Below are 20,148 nucleotides of genomic sequence, written 5' to 3'. Positions count from 1 at the left end.
CTTGAAGGTAATAAATGAAATAACCTCTCAAAAATAATTCTAGTTCTTACAGTTTATGGCAGCATTTACATTGGATGAAAAGAAAATACTCAGTTTACTAGATTCCCTCTTGCTTTTCTAATGAATTTGCACCATGGTATAGTAAATGTCAAACTGGCTCTGTTAGCACAGTCTTCAATTAGGTATCTTAAATTAAGGAAAGTAACTGAACAGTGATTTGTTCAGCTTTTCATAGGATTTTCCAAATCTGATAACATGTTAAATCTGCTAAGAAAGTGTGACATCAGGTTATCTTTTATTCTGAGTGTTAAAACTTTTCAACGATGGAAAAATATCATTTTCATTTTAGTCTATGCTTAAAACTGGCCCATTGGCTACAGTTACTAGAGGACACTGGAACAGGGACGTTACCCTGTGGATTTAATTATTCTTTAATTCCATTGAAGGTATTTATTCAATGTATTCATGATTCTGGTTTGGCAAACCTTTGGCTATTTTTATAATCTCCCTAGACTTCTCTGCAAGAGTTGAACCTTTCCAGAATAATTATGCTTTACAGTTTTTCTTTATGGATTTATAATTGTGAATGTAGCTGTAGGCCTAATATTCCTGTGTAGAACTTCATTTTAAGTTTCTTTTCACTGGAGCTAGTGAATCTGAAAATAATAGTTTTCACTTTTGGTAATAGTATTTAACCTTTTGGTGCAGATAGGGATTGAAAGGGATAGAAATTTTTTGTAAATGTGACTTATTGCTTGTCTTATCAGTAATCATTTAAAATTAGAAATTAACCGAGTGTGGTGATAAAACAAGGGCTCTGGAGGCAAACAAATGTAGGTTGACATTTTGGCTGCACTGTTTACTAGCATTTGACCCAGAGGTATCTATTTAAACTTTATGAGCTTGGATGCCTCAACTGTAGATAATAAGGCCTATGTTTTAAGGCACCTAACACAGTTATTGCTATAGACTAGGAACTTAATAACTGAGATATGTAAATGAGATATATAATTATAACAACAGTTCAAAAGCAATTCGGTTTATCGTATTCTGATGATTCTAAAATACATTTATTCTGATGGGATATATTTATTCTCAAATATATCACAGGATATAAGAGGTACCGTGAAATTATCCAAAAAATTGAAAACACAGTTAACTTTAGTTAATTTAATTTTTAAAAATCTATATACTGAACTGATTAAATAATTCCAAAATGATGGACAAGAGTGCACAGAGATATAATTATATCCAAAAATCCACTTTTATATTCCTTGTATAGTATATTAGTTCTGTTTTCAGTAATACAAATCTTTTGTTGTATGGCTGAGGAAAAATTTAAAATCATTTTTATTTTTTTTCTTTAGGCAAACCAAAGGAACTGTAAGCCTACGTTCCTTCCCTCCCTCCCTCCCTTCCTCCTTACCTCCCTTCCTCCTTACCTCCCTTCCTCCTTACCTCCCTCCCTCCTTCCCACCTTCCCTCCCTCCTTCCTTCCTTCCTTCCTTCCTTCCTTCCTTCCTTCCTTCCTTTTTTTTTTCTCTCTCTCTCTTTCTTTCTTTCCTTTCTTTCGAGTTTCACTCTTGTTGCCCAGGCTGGAGTGCAGTGGCACGATCTTGGCTCACTGCAACCTCCATCTCCCAGGTTCAAGCAATTCTCCTGCCTCAGCCTACTGAGTACCTGGGATTACAGGCATGCACCACCACACTCAGCTAATTTTTTTATTTTTAGTAGAGACGGGGTTTCACCATGTTAGTCAGGCGGGTCTTGAATTCCTGACCCCAAACGATCCTCCTGCCTTGGCCTCCCAAAGTGCTGGGATTATAGCATTTTTTCGATGAAGTACCATGTAGGGCAAACAGGAGGCATTTACTTTTCATTTTCTGTCTTTCTTAAATGCTTGCATTTTCTAACCATGTGCGTGTAATACTGTAGAAAATGTCAATGGTATATGTGCACTGTTTATTTGCCTCCAACTTTATATTTCTGTATTAGAACCACTTTTTTAAAGCAAAAACATGTTTGAAAGACCTAGAAATCATGTTTAAATGTTCTGATCTCCAATTCTGTCTCTTTTTTTAAGATTATACAAGCAAGGTAACTCAAATAGAAATGGGGAAAGCAAGTAAATTATATTAATTAACAGAAATATAGTATTATTTCTTTCATATTATTAGGCATCAAAGTACTAAATACAAGAGTAAACCGAGATCTTAAAATATATAAATATATAAATCAAATAGCCTCTTACATCTTACTTCCCTTATTGTTTTCCAAAATGTAGCAGAAATCACCATCAGAGTCGTTTATTGGTCGAGAAAAGAGGTCAAATTCTCAATCATACATTGGACGACCAATTCAACTTGACAAGATTTTGATGTCTAAAGTTAAAGTGCCGCATACATTTGTCATCCACTCCTACACCCGGCCCACGGTGTGCCAGTACTGCAAGAAGCTTCTGAAGGGGCTTTTCAGGCAGGGCTTGCAGTGCAAAGGTAAGGATGATTTTGTCACCTGTTGAACTTTGATCACCCTCATTCATCTGACATAAGTATTTTCTGGTTACCACTTCTCTTTCTGACAAATTCTCATTTTGTTTTGTTTGAAAATCACTGGGATTAGATTGCAGATTCAACTGCCATAAACGTTGTGCACCAAAAGTACCAAACAACTGCCTTGGCGAAGTGACTATTAATGGAGGTAGGTAAAAGATCAGCTGTCATGTCTGTGCTTCTTCCCTATTAGAGAGTGTGGTGATGATGATTTTAGTTGGGGTTTTTGGTTATGGTTTTGGTTTTGGTTCAGATATTTCAGACACAGTCCAAAAGTAAATTATGGCCAGTGTTTGTTCTACTTTACTATAGAAAAGCATCCATGGAGTTTTGATAACAGTCAAAGACCCTTTCATGATCTTTACATGGTAAGCAGCTAGTATTGAAAACTTGGGTAGCCATAATTTATTTCCCAGCTTTATTTTCTTTTACTCTTATCCTAGTTTGCCCAGAAATGTGGATGTTGTTGGTCTGCCTACAAGTTGTAGTTCTCAGTCTCTTTTCCTCTGTCCTTCTCATTTCAGTCATCTTTAATAATAAAAGGAACTTTGTCAGCCAACAAAAAAATAGATATATTTTCTATATTTGGCAATATTCCTTCAAGAAAACTCTAACTGTATAATTAACTTTGAAGGACTGCTACGAAAAATGTCATATCTTAAGCAAAGAGCTTCTATTTTCTTCCTAGGTAGCATTCTAATGGATCACTACCAAAATATTTGACTTAGAATCCCAAGTTAGCTTTTTCTGCAGATAGTGGTCCTCTTTGTACCTTTAGTCTGCTACCAGTTTCCAATTCCTCTGGAAAGAAAAATGGCTATAAAAGACCACAGATACTTTTAGTTGAGTATTTTTGTTACTAAGAAGCTGATGAATGATGAACTAAGAAGAATGAATGAATATCTTTGCTCTAGAACTTTCTTCTCTAGAAGAAATATATACTGTACCTAAAAGAAGAAGGAAGAGCTCTCCAGGAAAACATTGTCACACTTGTTTCTGGCTTGGAGATTCATGAATTAGCTGCCAAAATTGAAAGCTTGGCGATCGTCCCACTTTTTGTGGCATGTGGTGTTGACTTTGTTCAGGCTCAGGGAATGTCAGTGTGTACTGGATAACTATAACTAAGGGGAAACAGAACAGTTTTTGATGTTGTTGATTACTTTGAAATGGTATTTTCTTATACATCCAGAAAAAGCTGGTAAAATGTGAATTTTCCAAGCTTGGCAGGCTAGAGTCTCTCATTAATCTTTGTTTTAATTTTAAAATGAGTACTTTGCATTAGTAAGTGATTATAATTTTTAACCATTACCATCAACGGTATAATGACAGGGTTCAATATTACTTCAAATATCAAATGTCTTATTTAAAAGCTGTAGCTATGTGACCAATTTAATATATTGGAACTCGTGATTTTCAAAGTTACTCAAAGTAAGAATCAGTGGCCTGAATCTTTTTTCATGTGAGAGTTTCTGTCATCCTCTTACATACGTTTTTTCCCACCAGGGCTGTGTTTCTAAAATATGAGCAGTTTCCCAGTCACTGGGGCCTGGTATCACTTTGCCTTCTAGCATTTTACTTCTATCCCAGCCTTGGCTTCCTTCCAAGGCTTTTCATGACTTTTCATGTTTTCAGGCTTAGAAGAACGGAAAACGAGCATCTACCTATAAAATTACATATTCAACTTCTCATAAATTCAGATGCTTATAAACTGAAATAAAAAAGGAAATTGAAAATCATGGATGGATCTGGAGGCCATTATCTTTAGTAAACTAACCTAGGAACAGAAAAGCTAATACCACATGTTCTCACTTATAAGTGGGAGCTAAATAATGAGAACACATGGTCACATAGTGGGGAATAACACACACTGGGGCCCTTTGAGGTTGGAGTGTGGGAGGAGGGAAGATCAGGAAAAATAACTAATGGGTACCAGGCTTAATACCTGGGTGATGAGATAATCTGTACAACAAACCCCCATGACACAAGTTTACCTAGGTAATAAACCTGTACATGTACCCCTAAACTTAAAATAAAAGTTAAAAAAAAAAGAAAATAATCTCTTCACAGAACTGCCTTTTTGGGGCTTCCAGTTGATTTGTTTTAGGATCACCTGACTGTCTTTTAAGCCCTGGTTCCAAGATTCCAGGCTTATCTTCATGGGTCAAAATAATTTTCTAGATTTGCTTAGCCCTGGGGCAGAGTCTGATGTGGTCATGGAAGAAGGGAGTGATGACAATGATAGTGAAAGGAACAGTAGGCTCATGGATGACATGGAAGAAGCAATGGTCCAAGATGCAGAGATGGCAATGGCAGAGTGCCAGAATGACACTGGTGAGATGCAAGATCCAGACCCAGACCACGAGGATGCCAACAGAACCATCAGGTGAGAGCAGCACTGCCAGCCTCAGCAAACAGGCGAACCCCAAGCAGTATTTTATCTTTAAACCTCTTTGATATTTTAATAGATTATAGTAGAAATGTGAAGTACATGTTTAATTTCTTATGAATGATCTGTGTGCTGTAGGTGAGAGCCTTTGAAGTTAGGAGGTCTGGGTTCCCTGGGAGAAGTGTGGTTTCCATCCTTTCCTAGCATCACCTCATTCTTTGACCCATTTTCTTTTGCATGTGAGAGATGCTCATGTTTGCCATCCACAAGTTTATTACTAAGTTAATATTAATTCGAAGCTCATTGTGTAGAAAAAACAAAGATCAAGATCAAACTCAGCAGACATCATCTATTTTATTAGCTGGCCCCTGTTACAAATATCATAGTCTGTGTATACTTCACTGTTCTTGATATTATTTCAGAAGTATGTGCAATTTTATATCTGTTATCTAATTATGCTTTTGGTTACTGGATGATCCCCACTTTTTATATCAGGAGTCAGCACAATGTGGCCACCAGGACGGACTGGACTGCCCAATTTGTAGTAAAGTTTTATGGGAACATAGCCATGCCCATTCATATTGTCTCTGGCTGCTTTTGCACTATATTGGTAAAGTTAGGTCTTTTGCAAAAACTAAAATATTTATTACCTAGCCCTTTACAGAAAATGTTTCCTAGTCTCTGATGTATATCATAAAGCCTATTGAAATTTTTGTGTCCATTTTACAAATGCCATGTTTATTGACAAACAGAAATTGTTCATGAGAGTAGAGCAATGAAATGATTTTTTTTCCATTTATGGCATAATGAACATTTTTTAAATAGGGGGAAATAATTGTCTTATGACCTGTCCTTTGAAGACATACACTTCTTTGAAAGTGTATGCCAAAGAGTTTCAGTTTGCATGGTGAGGGGGCAGTGGGGGGAATAACATATATATTCATATTGTGGGGATTGGGGCAAGGAGGGAGGGATGAAGAGAGGAAGAAACAGTGACTAGCAGATTTCAATTATTATGACGTTATGCAGAGAAACTAAAAATTCATATTGAATAATGTAATCTCTAAATGATTGATAATGTACCTATAATAGGAAATAAATAAGCAAATAAGCTTTCATGTATGAGTCTGAATAGTGTGGCCTCAGTAGACTAAGAATTATTCTACCACAGGTTGACCTGAAAACTGAACACCATACAGTTCAACTCAAAAGATGAGGTGCTTATTACCCAGCCTTGGGTTTTTTTTTTTTAGACAGTGTCTTGCTCTGTCGCCCAGGCTGGAGTGCACTGGCGCAATCTCGGCTCACTGCAACCTCCACCTCCCAAGTTCAAGCAATTCCCTGCCTCAGCCTCTGGAGTAGCTGGGATTACAGGCGCCCGCCACCATGCCCAGCTGATGTTTTTGTACTTTTAGTAGAGACGGGGTTTCACCATCTTGGCCAGGCTGGTCTTGAACTCCTGACCTCGTGATCCACCCGCCTCGGCCTCCCAAAGTGCTGGGATTACAGATGTGAGCCACTGCGCCCAGCCGGGATTTTTTAAGGTGTACAAATAAAGTGCCTGTCACTCTTCAGAGTAACCCACTTTCAGAACCATGGTGCCTGACAATATGTTTTACTAAAATTGAGATGTGAATTTTTGTAAAGTTTCACTTGGATTAGCTGACATAAGGTTTTATGCATGAAAATACATAAAATGTACCTGAAAACATTTTTCTCCTACAATATTTTGACTTCTCAAGTCCATCAACAAGCAACAATATCCCACTCATGAGAGTAGTGCAGTCTGTCAAACACACGAAGAGGAAAAGCAGCACAGTCATGAAAGAAGGATGGATGGTCCACTACACCAGCAAGGACACGCTGGTAAGATCCACAGGGAACAATGTTCTCTTGCCTTGCTAGCTTTAATTAGAGGAGTTGCTAATGTCCTGTGAGGGCTGTGAGATGCCTTCATTACTCAGAGTAAACCTCAGCACAGGCATGACACAGGATTAGGTAAGGTGCATTACAGTCTCAGGGTGTCAGATGTAGTTCAGCAAGCAATGGAGTTAGGAAAAAATGTGAAAAGCAATTTCAGGCAAACAAATTCATTGACTTTGATTACCTGAGATGTCTACCTGCCATTTTATAGTACTTGTGGAAGCCACAGTATGTGCTTTCAGAATGCTCCACTGCAATTTAGAATTTTATAAGAAACACTGCATTCTAGGCAGAGAATAAAACAGTGATAACTATCTTATACTTCCTAAGTCCTTAACTAAGTTTTCCCTGAAGAACTGACCCACTCAGGAACATTGGAAGCCTGTATCCTGAGTGTTCATGTCTCCAGATTTTCTTAATAGTTGATGAATGAGGTTGTGTATGTACATAAGAGAGAACAACTTGATTCACATTTCAAAGTTAAATTGACAATTGGCTGATTTCTTTTACTGTATTGCTTTTCTCATCTCTTACCTAAAGGATCACTACAGATAAGCAGACACCTATAACCTAATTGATCTATCTATAATTTCGACCATATCTGTTAGAGAGAGAGGACTTACCTGATATTATAGGGCTCAATTGAATACCGCCTAGTTCTTTTTAGACATGCTGTAATATATTTAATATATTTGACTGGCCTGAAATTGGTTGTGGAGGAGAAGAGCAGAATAATAGAGCTTTGGGGTCTTTTATAAGATAAAAATACACACACACCCTAAAATCCTGAAAGATATACCTACAGTGAAGAAAGACCTGATCACCAAATCATAGTGGTTAGATTTCTAGTGAGCTGGAGAGAAGGTAGAGTTGGTTGTTTGATGCAGTCCCCTGACTTTAAGTTGATGTCATGGAGTCAAACTTACTGTCCAGCAAAATATTCTTTACTTCTACTCTAACATTCAGAATTTGCCCATTGCCAATGGAAGTGAGAATACCTGATTCCGTCAGCATGGCATTTCTTATGTCCTAAAATAATAAGCATGCATAATAAACATTGCATCTCCTAGTAAACCTTATTTTATTATAAACTATACACCTGCCTTTAGCCCTTCACGCAGTGAAATAAGCTTAAAAATGATGTTATCTGTTTACTATGCACTTTCTAAATGCCAGGCTCTTATAGGGTGCTAATACTTCATCTTCTTTATTACTCACGACCCTGTAACATAAATCCAGATACTTATCAGACATGTGGCTAAATAGTCAGCCTCCAGAGCCTGAAATTGAGCGTGAATCTGCCTTTTCCAAAGCCCATGCACTTTCCACCCTCGAATCTTATGTCCCCATTGGGGAAATCTATTTGTTTTATCAATTGTGGATATTTTTAAAGTTTTTTAAAAAGGATCTTGGATCTAACTTCTGTTTCAGCGGAAACGGCACTATTGGAGATTGGATAGCAAATGTATTACCCTCTTTCAAAATGACACAGGAAGCAGGTACTACAAGGTAAGAGGGGGCTCTTTCTTTGTAGTTTCATGCCTCTTATTGCTTTTCCTTGGGAATGTAGAGTGTAAGAAATAGGAAATACATCCAACAAACGTGACTATTTTTGTGCTTCCTCCAGGAGCTATTTTTTTTTTCTTTTCTACAGTCTCCAAATTTCTTGGGATTCAGGTTGGGACCCCTTGATTCATCTGTGAATTTTACATTTCCCCAAGGAGTGCTTCTGGTACCATGGGATGATGGGAGAGGGAGGGAGGCAAAGATTAAAGAATATTTTAGCAAAGATGTGTGATTTAACTAGAAAATTAATGGTCACAGCAGATCAGCTCAAGGTAAACTCCTGATATCCACTGCATCTAGCACACTGCCAGGAGGGAAGAAACATTGTATGATTTCTCCATGCTTGTCAGTATTCACAAAGAGCACTTTTCTCTAGAGAAAAAAATGGCAGCAATTTTTATTCTGTCCCTCTACATTAAGTGATACAGATGTGGCATATTATATCACCCAGAAAAACACAACTCCAAAACAAAATCTTCATAGAGAAAAGGGTAGATACGTGGTCCTTCAAAATGAATGCAGACTGTGGAATAGTTGATTTGATTCTCCATAGCCACTTTACACAGCTGTCACATAAAATGGAAACCTCACTAATTTTAAAATTAAAAGTTTGTTTTAAAAGTTATTATTTTTTAGTCCCTACATACTTCCTGGAAGACACAGTAGGGATTAATTTTTTTTAATATGAATTGCCTTAAAAATGATGACTATTGGCCAGGTCCAGCGGCTCATACCTGTAATCCCAGCACTTTGGAAGGCCAAGGCAGGTGGATCACTTGAGGTCAGGAGTTCTAGACCAACTTAGCCAACATGATGAAACCTTGTCTTTACAGAAATACACAAATTAGCCAGACGTGATGGGGTGCACCTGTAATCTCAGCTACTCAGGAGGCTGAGGCAGGAGAATCACCTGAATCCAGGAGGCGGAGTTTGCAGTGAGCCAGGATTGCACCACTGCACTCCAGCCTGAGCAACAGAATAAGACTCCATCTCAAAAATAAATATAAATGAATAAATAAATAAATGGCTGGGCGCAGTGGCTCACCCCTGTAATCCCAGGACTTTAGGAGGCTGAGGCGGGCAGCGTGAGGTCAGGAGTTCAAGACCAGCCTGGCCAACATGTTGAAACCCTATCTCTACTAAAAATCTAAAAATTAGCCAGGTGTAGTGGCAGGCACCTGAAATTCCAGCTACTTGGGAGGCTGGGGCAGAAGAACTGCTTGAACTCGGGAGGTGGAGGTTGCAAAGAGCCGAGATCACGCCACTGCACTCCAGCTCTGGTGACAGAGCAAGATTCTGTCTCAGAAAAGAAAAAGACCATTTTAAAACCAGTGTCTAGTTTTCCTCACTTAAACTATTCACTTGGCTATGTTATTACATTAACATGTATTGAGTGCCTTAAAGAATAGGTTAAAATTTTAAAATAGCCATGTCTACCTAAATGCATTTCAAAAGTGTTGTGATTCTACCTCACTGTTACAAAAATTATCATTTATTTTCTAAGTCTTAGATTGTGGTGAAGATTCAAAATCATTATTCCTAACCATGCTTACTCTTGCCACATGAACATAGCATAAAAAGTCACATTTTCTAGAAAAAGGAAATAAGGTTTCCCATAGTAAAGCTATTTTTTAAATTTTGCTTAGCAATATTCTGTGTTTTATAGTTTAAAACTATTTTATATAAATGGTGGTTATTTGTGATGTCATTTTTCACATGTTCTTGGCATCAACTTTCTTTGAAAGTTTACCTACTTTTGATAAACTACCTTTAGCACTGTTTTTCTTTCACAGGAAATTCCTTTATCTGAAATTTTATCTCTGGAACCAGCAAAAACTTCAGCTTTAATTCCTAATGGGGCCAATCCTCACTGTTTTGAAATCACTACGGCAAATGTAGTGTATTATGTGGGCGAAAATGTGCTCAATCCTTCCAGCCCACCACCAAACAACAGTGTCCTCACCAGTGGCATTGGTGCAGATGTGGCCAGGATGTGGGAGATAGCCATCCAGCATGCCCTCATGCCCGTCATTCCCAAGGGCTCGTCTGTGGGTACAGGAACCAACTTGCACAGTGAGTCTGCCAGTTTTCCAACCAGCCCAAAGCTCATCATGTACCTACCCATTGCTTAGTAAACATGTGCCCTGTCCTTCCTGAGAACAGAATGAAGAAAGACTCCTTGGGGATGATTTAGTTTATTGGAGAATGTACAGTCTCTAAATAAAAGCTGCTGCACATACTAAGATGTTTAGTTTGTTAAATTATCCTATTTTATCATAGGTATTTTATATTAAAATTTAACAAATTCAGGTAAACACTATGTATTAGGCAATTACAGACCTCTAGAGCTATTGGTTGTAAAAGAAGAAGTAATCTGGCCAGGCTCAGTGGCTCACACCTCTAACCCCTGCACTTTGGGAGGCCAAGGTAGGTGGAGGACTTGAGCCCAGGAGTTCTTGTCCAGCCTGGGCAACATGAGGAAACCCTGTCTCTACAAAAAAAATACAAAAATTAACCAGACATGGTGGCATGCACCTGCGGTCCCACCTACTCTGGAGCCTGAGGCAGGAGAACTGCTTGAGCTCAGGAAGCACAGGTTGCAGTGAGCCAAGATCAAGCCATTGCATTCCTGCCTGGGCAAAAAGAAGGAGAGGGGGTAGGGAGAGGGGGAGGAGGAGGAGAAATCTAGCCAGCTTCAGCTTGACATGGAATGTGAGAGAAGAAGAAGAAGATAGGAGAAGGAGATGGAGAGGAAGAGGAAGAAGAGGAAGAAGAAGAAAAGAAGGAGAGGAAGAGGAAGAAGAAGAAGAAGGAGGAGGAGGAGAAGAAGAAAGAAGAGGAGGAAGAAATCTAGTCAACTTCAGCTTGACATGGAGTGCAAGTCTTGTTATTTGCAAATCTGAATTAATAAGTTTCCCTAAAGACACCTCACCTAGTATTCTGTGCAGGATATGGTAATTTGATGTGCAGAGTACATGGTAATTGGTAATTCTTGATCATTTTATCCCAGGAAGAAGTCTCTGTTCATTAGTTGAATGAGATACATTTGCTAAAATGTAACCTAGATCCAGTATTGAGGATAAATTTTAAAGAAGAAATTTTAGAGGAATATTTGAATAAAAAAGTCATTTATTTTTAAATTTCATAACAGTTACTCATAATGAAACCTATGAAGTAACCTCTGGTTTTTTACATTATAGTGTTATCTGTTGATCTGTCATAATTTTTAGTTTATCTCTACAATCAAAATACATATTAGTAGAATACCTATTTTGGTGCTAAGCACTTTACATGAGATCTCTATTTTAATGCCTAATCCAATTCCAACAGGTAGACTTTAATGATTGGCCTGTTTTACAACTGAGGAAATCAGTGTCTCTCGAGTGAGTTTAAGTTGTCCGAGTTTGTACCAAAGCTGTGAAGTAGCAAAGCCAGTATTTGAATCCAAGTCCTTCTGACGCCAAACCCTAAATTGACAGAATGTTATTTTTCAAAACTAAGTATGGTGAATATGTAATTTTGAAAAGAAAGAAATATTCGAATGACATTTTCTTAGAAAAACCTAATTGCTGTGATTTATTTAAAACCACTTTTGCAGGATGATTTGTAAGCACGTATTTACTTGTGTTGCTATCACATCTCTTACTGACTTTTTGTGTGCATATTGTTTTACATGCATTTCCAGGAGATATCTCTGTGAGTATTTCAGTATCAAATTGCCAGATTCAAGAAAATGTGGTAAGTATGTACCTACTAATATAAAACTTGGTAATGTGATTACTGGAAAATAAAAGCATCATAAAATAGGTTTTAAAATTCATTTTAGGCCGGGCGCGGTGGCTCAAGCCTGTAATCCCAGCACTTTGGGAGGCCGAGACGGGCGGATCACGAGGTCAGGAGATCGAGACCGTCCTGGCTAACACGGTGAAACCCCGTCTCTACTAAAAATACAAAAAACTAGCCGGGTGAGGTGGCAGCGCCTGTAGTCCCAGCTACTCGGGAGGCTGAGGCAGGAGAATGGCGTGAACCTGGGAGGCGGAGGCGGAGCTTGCAGTGAGCTGAGATCCGGCCACTGCACTCCAGCAAAATAAAATAAAATAAAATAAAATAAAATTCATTTTAATTTTTTAGTAAATTTTGAAAAGCAGAATAGAATTTGGATATTTTTCTGTGATATTTTAGAAACATTAAATGATATAAATTTGTTTAGTAATTTTTCTATAATCAATTCTGTAATATAGAGTCAAATATCTGTTTATCTCAGCTAGGCAATTATAATGTAATGCCTGATTTCTCACATATTTGCCCTTCTTGGTACTGGAATTTTAATGGCTGATATTACACAGTAAAATAAATACACCAGCAGAATAAGATAAATTTCTTGATTTGCAGGAGTAGCTTAAAAATGCCATTGTTCTCATTCCTTAGTTGCTACCTAGAAGTGCTGTATTATGACAAGGAGTTGCAAATGCTCTTATAGTCATTTGTACACGTCAACTTTAAGAAAGTTGCATAAATCGAATCTTATGGGTTCTCATTGTAGCACCCTAGTCACCTGTGCCACATAACTCCATCCTTGCAGCTTAGTTTTTGAAAATTGTAGATCAGCCATATTGTGAAATCTTTTACAGTCTGTCAAATGTTTGCTTTATTTGTTATATTTTATCCCTAAGGCAAGTAGCCAAAAACTAATAAGGCCTTTTCTACCTCCTCCTGTGACCCAAACCCTTTTCTCTATTTTACCTGCTGTACCTGTGGCCAAAAGAATGCAGTTTACAGCTTATAGTTTATAAAAAATTGTTTAAAAAAATTAACTTCATGAAACTCTATTCATCCTTACTTTATCTTTGAAACCTACATTAAAGTGGCATAAAGTAAACAGCCAAATACGAATTAGGGAGGACTAGGTAAACTTTATAGTGAAGGTTAGATAAATTCTTGTGCTGTCAATTATGAGATAGATTCCTAAAGAAATTTCTTTTCTGCAGACTCCTGTTGCCTTTGCTTAGCCAGGGACATTTTAGGAAATACAAGTTACTCTATAAGCCTCTTGGGAAATTCCTGATAGCTGTGGAGTTGTTCCACTCTCTTCAGTCACTGTTGTCTACTGAAAATTTTGGATCGGCCATTGAGTTATCAGAAAGCATAAAGAACACTTCTCTTAACAGATGAAGTCGCTTGAAATCAGAATAATAGAATAGTATAAATATTACTTGTCTTGTCCTTACACAGCCTTGAACTCATCCTGTGGATACTTTGAAGAATCACAGGATGGAGACAACTTGTAGTTATTTTCTAGGGGGAAGAACAAAGGAAAAAGATAAGGATTTATAGGATATGGAGAGGGTAGGATTTGATATTAAAGGACTTCTTTTTTTATTATACTTTAACGTCTATGGTACATGTGCAGAATGTGCAGAAGGACTTAAAAAAATAAAGTCAAGTATAAGGGTAGAAGATAGGTGGAAAATCCGATAGGATGTAATAGGAATATATAAAGGAAAAAAGCATTACCTTGTGATTTCGTCAGCATGAAATCACAGACAATAAAACATAGATTTAAAAGATGCTTTATTTAACAGTTATTATTTCAAAGAGAAAGCATTAGACTTTTGGAACTTGTTAGCTCCCGAAGTGATGAAATTGGACGAGTTTAGCTACTTCACAGATGAGAATTTCATATGGGTTGCCATCCTTCTGCAGCCTCTCCAGCTCACTCACAGTGATTCAGCCTCCTCTTCCGTCACTTTAGGTTCATCTGCATGTGGGTGACTAATAAGGGAGCAACCTTTTCATTCTAGTCATACAGGGAGAAGTGGTTGGAATCAGGATTCACACAGACACGTGATTGGGAACCGTGATTATTTAATGACATTTCCAAATAACCATCTCAACAGGCAAATATCTTTTTCAATACTTATAGTAAATCACATTGTATGGTTTTTAGTCATCTTTCTAATGAAACATATGTGCTAGCACATTAGAAAACCTCTGTCACTTAAGATCAGAACAGTTTTCATAAATTTATGTTATTACATTAATTAAAGAGTGTGCTTTGAGGCCGGGCATGGTGGCTCACGCCTGTAATCCTAGCATTTTGGGAGGCCAAGGCAGGCAGATCACGAGGTAAGGAGCTCCAGACCAGCCTGACCAACATGGTGAAACCCTGTCTCTACTAAAAATACAAAAATTAGCTGGGCGTGGTGGTGCGTGCCTGTAATCCCAGCTACTCAGAAGGCTGAGGCAGGAGAATCTCTTGAACCCAGGAGGTGGAGGTTGCAGTGAGCCGAGATTGCGCCACTGCACTCCAGCCTGAGCAACAGAGCGAGACTCCATCTCAAAAAAAAACAAAACAAAAAACAATGTGCTTTGAATATTACAGTCATCTCAGATTTCTAGCATTTCTAATTTATTTTAAAAATACTTAATGTTTATAATATATTTAATAGAATTATATTAATTTTTAGGACTAATGTTTTGTTCTGTTTCATGTTTTTTTTTCATTGGACTTGTACCTCTAGGACATCAGCACAGTATATCAGATTTTTCCTGATGAAGTACTGGGTTCTGGACAGTTTGGAATTGTTTATGGAGGTAGGTTATCTCACTGAGTATTTTTATGAACTTAAAGTTTTTGCTAGTTATATTTTTAAGAGCATATTTCCAGGAAAAACATAAAAGGGAAGACCTATGTGTATCTTTCTGTATTCTTTCAGAAATATAGGAAGACCTATTTTTCTGTGTATCTTTCTGTATTCTGTCTTAAAAAATTTTTTTTGAGATAGTTCCTACTTGGAAAATTGGTATATTTGTGTTTCGAAAGAGAAAGTTTCATACTCCCGAAAAACTTTTTTTCTTAGTATAGACAAACTCTACACACAGTACTGAAGAAGTTTGGAATATCAGACAAAATATTGAGAAAACAAGGAAGTTATGATTTGTAAACAAATTAATTCCATTTTCTTTTGGCACACTTGATCAGAAGTCCATTCATGTTAGTAGACAAAACAAAATTTAACTTTCCAGTGTCTTTAACAATATATTTGTTTCCTGAAGGATTGATTTTTTTTTAATTTTTGAGGTGAAATATCAAGTCTTTACCTATTTTCTTTTTGTCAAGCTCTTTGGTAAATTTATTATTCTAACTTCTGCTATTTTAGATTCCAGCCAGTTAAAGAATAGTTTTCAAGTCTTTAAAAAATATTTAATACTAATGCTTTATTTGCCCTGTAAAATGACTTCATAACTTTCAGTTCCTTAATATTATCAGTAAGAAATTATTTCTTGTGGTGAGGTTGAGTGTTCTGAAATAATCACAATGTTCCATTCAATTTTATTTATCACCATATAATATTGTAGTTTTTAATTTAAAAAGTAATTAAGTTCTACTCTATTTTACAATGTAATGTTGAGTCTTATAAAATGATCCAGTGGTTTCTTTGATGAGAAACCTATCATGAGCCAGTAACCATTGTACCGTTTGTTAATGCATAACTGTATAATAGAGGGGACCAAATGTTCAATTATTGCTCTACAGTGTAATAGTTGCATGCAAAAAAAAATTATGGTAGATAGATCATGGTAAATAGACATAACTGCACATCATATAGGGGTGAGACAAGGGTGACAAATGAGAGTAGAGAGACCACCAGATGCCAGATAATTTGGAACGTCCAACACTGAAGACCAGGAGTAGGAGGAGGCTGCCACATGGAAGACTGAAACTTTAAGATTAGACATAAATGGGATAAAGTAGATGAGAAGAGTCTCAGAAGAGAGGTCAAGTACTACAGTGACGGAGGAGTAGGGACAAAAGAAGTTATGGCCTTGAAAAAAGTACTTGCAGGAAAATGGCTGAGTTGAAATAGAGACTGCAGTCAATCGTAGAGTAAGAAATGATGTTAAGGAAGTAGAGAACATGAACACAAGCTGATTTAATAGTGAAAAGAAACAGTCTGGAAAGAGAAGGAATAGTGAGAGTGGGATATCGGGTGAGTGAACACTAGATTTACAAGTGTTGGAAGACTGGAATTTCAAGTTCGTTTGTATATAACCAAAAAGTTTGAGTAATTAGATCCATTTTCCATTTCTATTTTCTGATTCATTTTCATTTCTTATTTTCAGATTCAATGAACACTGCTACGTTTTGTATCTACCACAATATAGTAGTGTAGAAGTTAAGAACTTGGGGGTGCCCCGTAGAATTCCTGAAAAGTTTGTTGCAGTAGTTAAATGAGGTGTAATACACATAAAGGGCCTATTATGTGGTGATGATGATGATTATGATAACTAACATTTTTTGAGTGTACATAGTTACCAGGGTATTTTATATACTTTATATGCCTTCTTTCATCCAATCTTCTCCTCACTGTAGATGAGGAACCTAGAATTCAGAAAGAGTGAGGGATTTGCTCAAGATCACACAGCTAATAAGTGGCAGAGCCAAGACTTTAATTCTTTCCCCTATAACATACATTATCTTATCAGGACTTTAAAATTATACTTTCTAAAGGGGAGTTAATTTGCTGGTGAAACAAATATTTTCTATATTAAGTAGCTTAATATTCTGTTTCTAAAACACACATTTTTGTGAAAAAATACCAGGCTGTTGATACATATAGCTTTTAATGCCCCAATTCTTTTGCATTCTAAATTATGGCTAATTTTAAAGCACATATTTGATTTAGAATAATGAAATCTTTATATATATGTGTAAGTCAGTGCTCTTTAGAAATGTTAATTTATTCAGTGAAATATGTTTATCATTTCTTTAAATGTCCTTGCAAATTTTAGTGTTCTTTAAGATAGATCCTATTTAATAACATACTAATGCTTCCCTTTTTCATTTTAAAGGAAAACATCGTAAAACAGGAAGAGATGTAGCTATTAAAATCATTGACAAATTACGATTTCCAACAAAACAAGAAAGCCAGCTTCGTAACGAGGTTGCAATTCTACAGGTACTTCTTTGGTTCTCATTCAGGGGAAGGGCATAAAAATCCCTCATCTTTTACTTCTGCAAAGCAAAGAAATTTTCTCTAAAAACCTGTGGTATAAATATTTTGGAACACTTTAAAATAATTGAAATGGCAGATCAAGTACCAGAACTTGCCTGAATAGTGTCTTTCCTGAGTCTAGGCAGCAGTTGTTCTTTTTTATGTATTTAATTCTAGGTTTCAATATATAATTAATATTCATTAAATGGGTAATGTTTCAGCATTTACTGGTAGTGGACATGCTGAGACCATTTTATTTTATATTACAAATGACCTTGCTGTCATAAACACGTCTTCTTTGTGCTGTGATAATTATATGAATTGGGTGTGTAACTGTCAGCATATCAGTTACGGGAGTGAGATGTGTCTGAGAAGCAGATCATCTTGATGTTATTAATGTCCTCTTTGTCTCTCACTGTAAGCCTTTCATTTGACATCGAGCATGTCACTTAACTTCTCTCATTAATAACAGTCCCTTTTTTCAAACCAGAATTTGATAATAAAATATATTATGCGATAAAGATTTTTGTCACCATTAAAATTTTTTTGCAGACCAAAGAGAAATAGAGCAGTTGTTTGCTAAATGTAGTCATCATGGCTATCTAGGCTACTCAATTGAGATCATTGATAAGTTCCTATTTTTATATAACTGACATAATTTTTTACTTCTCATGCAAGCATGTCATGATTTTTAATTCCCAGTTTTAATGGACAGTTTTTTTCACAAAACAGAACATTTCATTTCTTCATTTATAGTTTCATTTAACTGTCATTTATTGAGTTTCATATAATAAGAAGCTGAAAAAGATATGATTTCTGCCCTGAAGGAGCTCATGTACACAGAGACAGCCACAAATATTGCCTGCTATACAGAGAAAAATAACATAGACTTTTCTGGGACTTGGAATTTGTAAGGATGATGTTTTTGTGTCTCTAGACAACTAATGTAGCACAGAGAACTCACAATGCTGTCTGCTTACATGGGGAAGAAAAGAACCATGGATGTGAACATACTAATTAATGGATTCATGGCTTAGTGTCTGTTAATCGGTTACAAGCAACTGGCAACATTGAGGTGCAGATGACATCTGAAACTCTAGTAAATGACATCTTTCCTAACCTGGCCCTTGCACTTCCAGTGTCCACCTCACTGTAGTCTCCTGAAGGAAGATACTATTGCAGGGAAGGAATCCAGAGTCAGCATGTGTACAGGAGATATTTATTCTTCATTATACGATAGGAGAAGAGAGCTTCATGGTTAACATGGTTACATCTTTCTATATTTTACTGCAGTTGCAGAAAACTGACCAGATGTTGGGGTTCTAATTTTCTGTGTCTTGGCCTTTTAATTGGCTTTCCCCAAGTCTGTCAACACAGTATCAGCAACTGACTCCAGAGGTAGAAAAATAAAATACGGCCGGGCGCGGTGGCTCACACCAGTAATCCTAACACTTTGGGAGGCCGAGGCAGGCAGATCACCTGAAATCAGGAGTTTGAGACCAGCCTGGCCAACATGGTGAAACCCCATCTCTACTAAAAATACAAAATTAGCCAGGTGTGGTGGCAGATGCCTGTAGTCCTAGCTACTTGGGAGGCTGAGGTAGGAGAGTCACTTGAACCTGGGAGGTGGAGGTTGCAGTAAGCCAAGATCGTGCCATTGCACCACTCCAGCCTGGGCAACAGAGCAAGACTCCTGGAAAAAAAAAAAAGGAAGGAAGGAAGGAGAAAAATACACCTGAAATGTAAACTACCTCCCAATTCCTCTTCTAAAACAGAAGTCCCCAGTCCTCGGACCGTGGACCTGTAACTATATGTGACCTGTTAGGAACTGGGCCACACAGCAGGAGGTGTGTGGTGGGCAAGAAAGCATTACCATCTGAGTTCTGCCTCCTGTCAGATCAACAGCAGCATTAGATTGTCATAGGAGTGCAAACCCCATTGTGAACTATGCAAGAAAGGGATCTTCTGGTTGTGCACTCATTATGAGAATTAAATGCCCACCCTCCCCCACTCCTGCCGCCACGCTCCCCGGGAAAAATTGTCTTCCACTAAGCCCATCCCTGTTGCCAAAAAGGTTGGGGACCACGGCTCTAAAATATTAGATGCAGACAACTCAGATGCAATAAATATACATTTGGAAAATCTTCATCATAATAAGATTTTCTAAAGAGTTTAGTTAGGTTGAAAGTCCAGTTCTGCTCCTAGAGCACATGAAAAGGTCAAACATCTCTGATAGCCTGAAATCTCAAAAATTTCCGTTACTTATACTTAACCTCACTGCCCCTAACCATTCTTTGCCTTATTTATCAAACTAGTATTTATCGAGTACATATGATGAGCCAAGCACTGTTCTAGGTCCAGTAGATACAGCACGGACAAAGGCACACAGGTCTTTGCTGTCATGGGTCTTTAAATTGTATCACTCAGCTATGTTCAGTTATGCTGAGTTGGATATTTGCAACATATTTATGTATTGAATTTTCAATCTCATAACCTGTACAATGGGTCAGTCTAGGCTTGGTTTAATTATATACAGTTACTAGATTCAGTAGTTCATACTTTATTATAAAACTGCCAATTATTTTAAAATATGTTCATCAAGAATAGGAAACTAATCATGGCTCCCAAATGAAAAGAAAGAAAGAAAGAAAGAAAGAAAGAAAGAAAGAAAGAAAGAAAGAAAGAAAGAAAGAAAGAAAGAAAGAAAGGAAGGAAGGAAGGAAGG

At 37.1% G+C, this 20,148-nt stretch overlaps 1 protein-coding gene across 1 annotated transcript in view; it reads left to right on the top strand.

Annotated features, from left to right (window-relative positions):
* Positions 1–20,148, top strand: part of PRKD1 (protein kinase D1) — a 159,864-nt gene that overhangs the window by 96,670 nt on the left and 43,046 nt on the right. The window contains exons 5-13 of the mRNA XM_011941842.1: positions 2,285–2,495; positions 2,623–2,700; positions 4,752–4,890; positions 6,681–6,804; positions 8,293–8,370; positions 10,221–10,500; positions 12,113–12,165; positions 14,949–15,021; positions 17,281–17,387. Coding sequence (XP_011797232.1) covers positions 2,285–2,495; positions 2,623–2,700; positions 4,752–4,890; positions 6,681–6,804; positions 8,293–8,370; positions 10,221–10,500; positions 12,113–12,165; positions 14,949–15,021; positions 17,281–17,387 — 1,143 coding nt within the window. The remainder of the gene's footprint in view (positions 1–2,284; positions 2,496–2,622; positions 2,701–4,751; positions 4,891–6,680; positions 6,805–8,292; positions 8,371–10,220; positions 10,501–12,112; positions 12,166–14,948; positions 15,022–17,280; positions 17,388–20,148) is intronic.

This window comes from Colobus angolensis, unplaced genomic scaffold (assembly GCF_000951035.1).
Source record: "Colobus angolensis palliatus isolate OR3802 unplaced genomic scaffold, Cang.pa_1.0 Scaffold202, whole genome shotgun sequence".
In the NCBI taxonomy this organism is placed as follows: domain Eukaryota; kingdom Metazoa; phylum Chordata; class Mammalia; order Primates; family Cercopithecidae; genus Colobus; species Colobus angolensis.
Note: the sequence above shows the minus strand (reverse complement) of the source record. Positions and strands in the feature narration are given on the sequence as shown.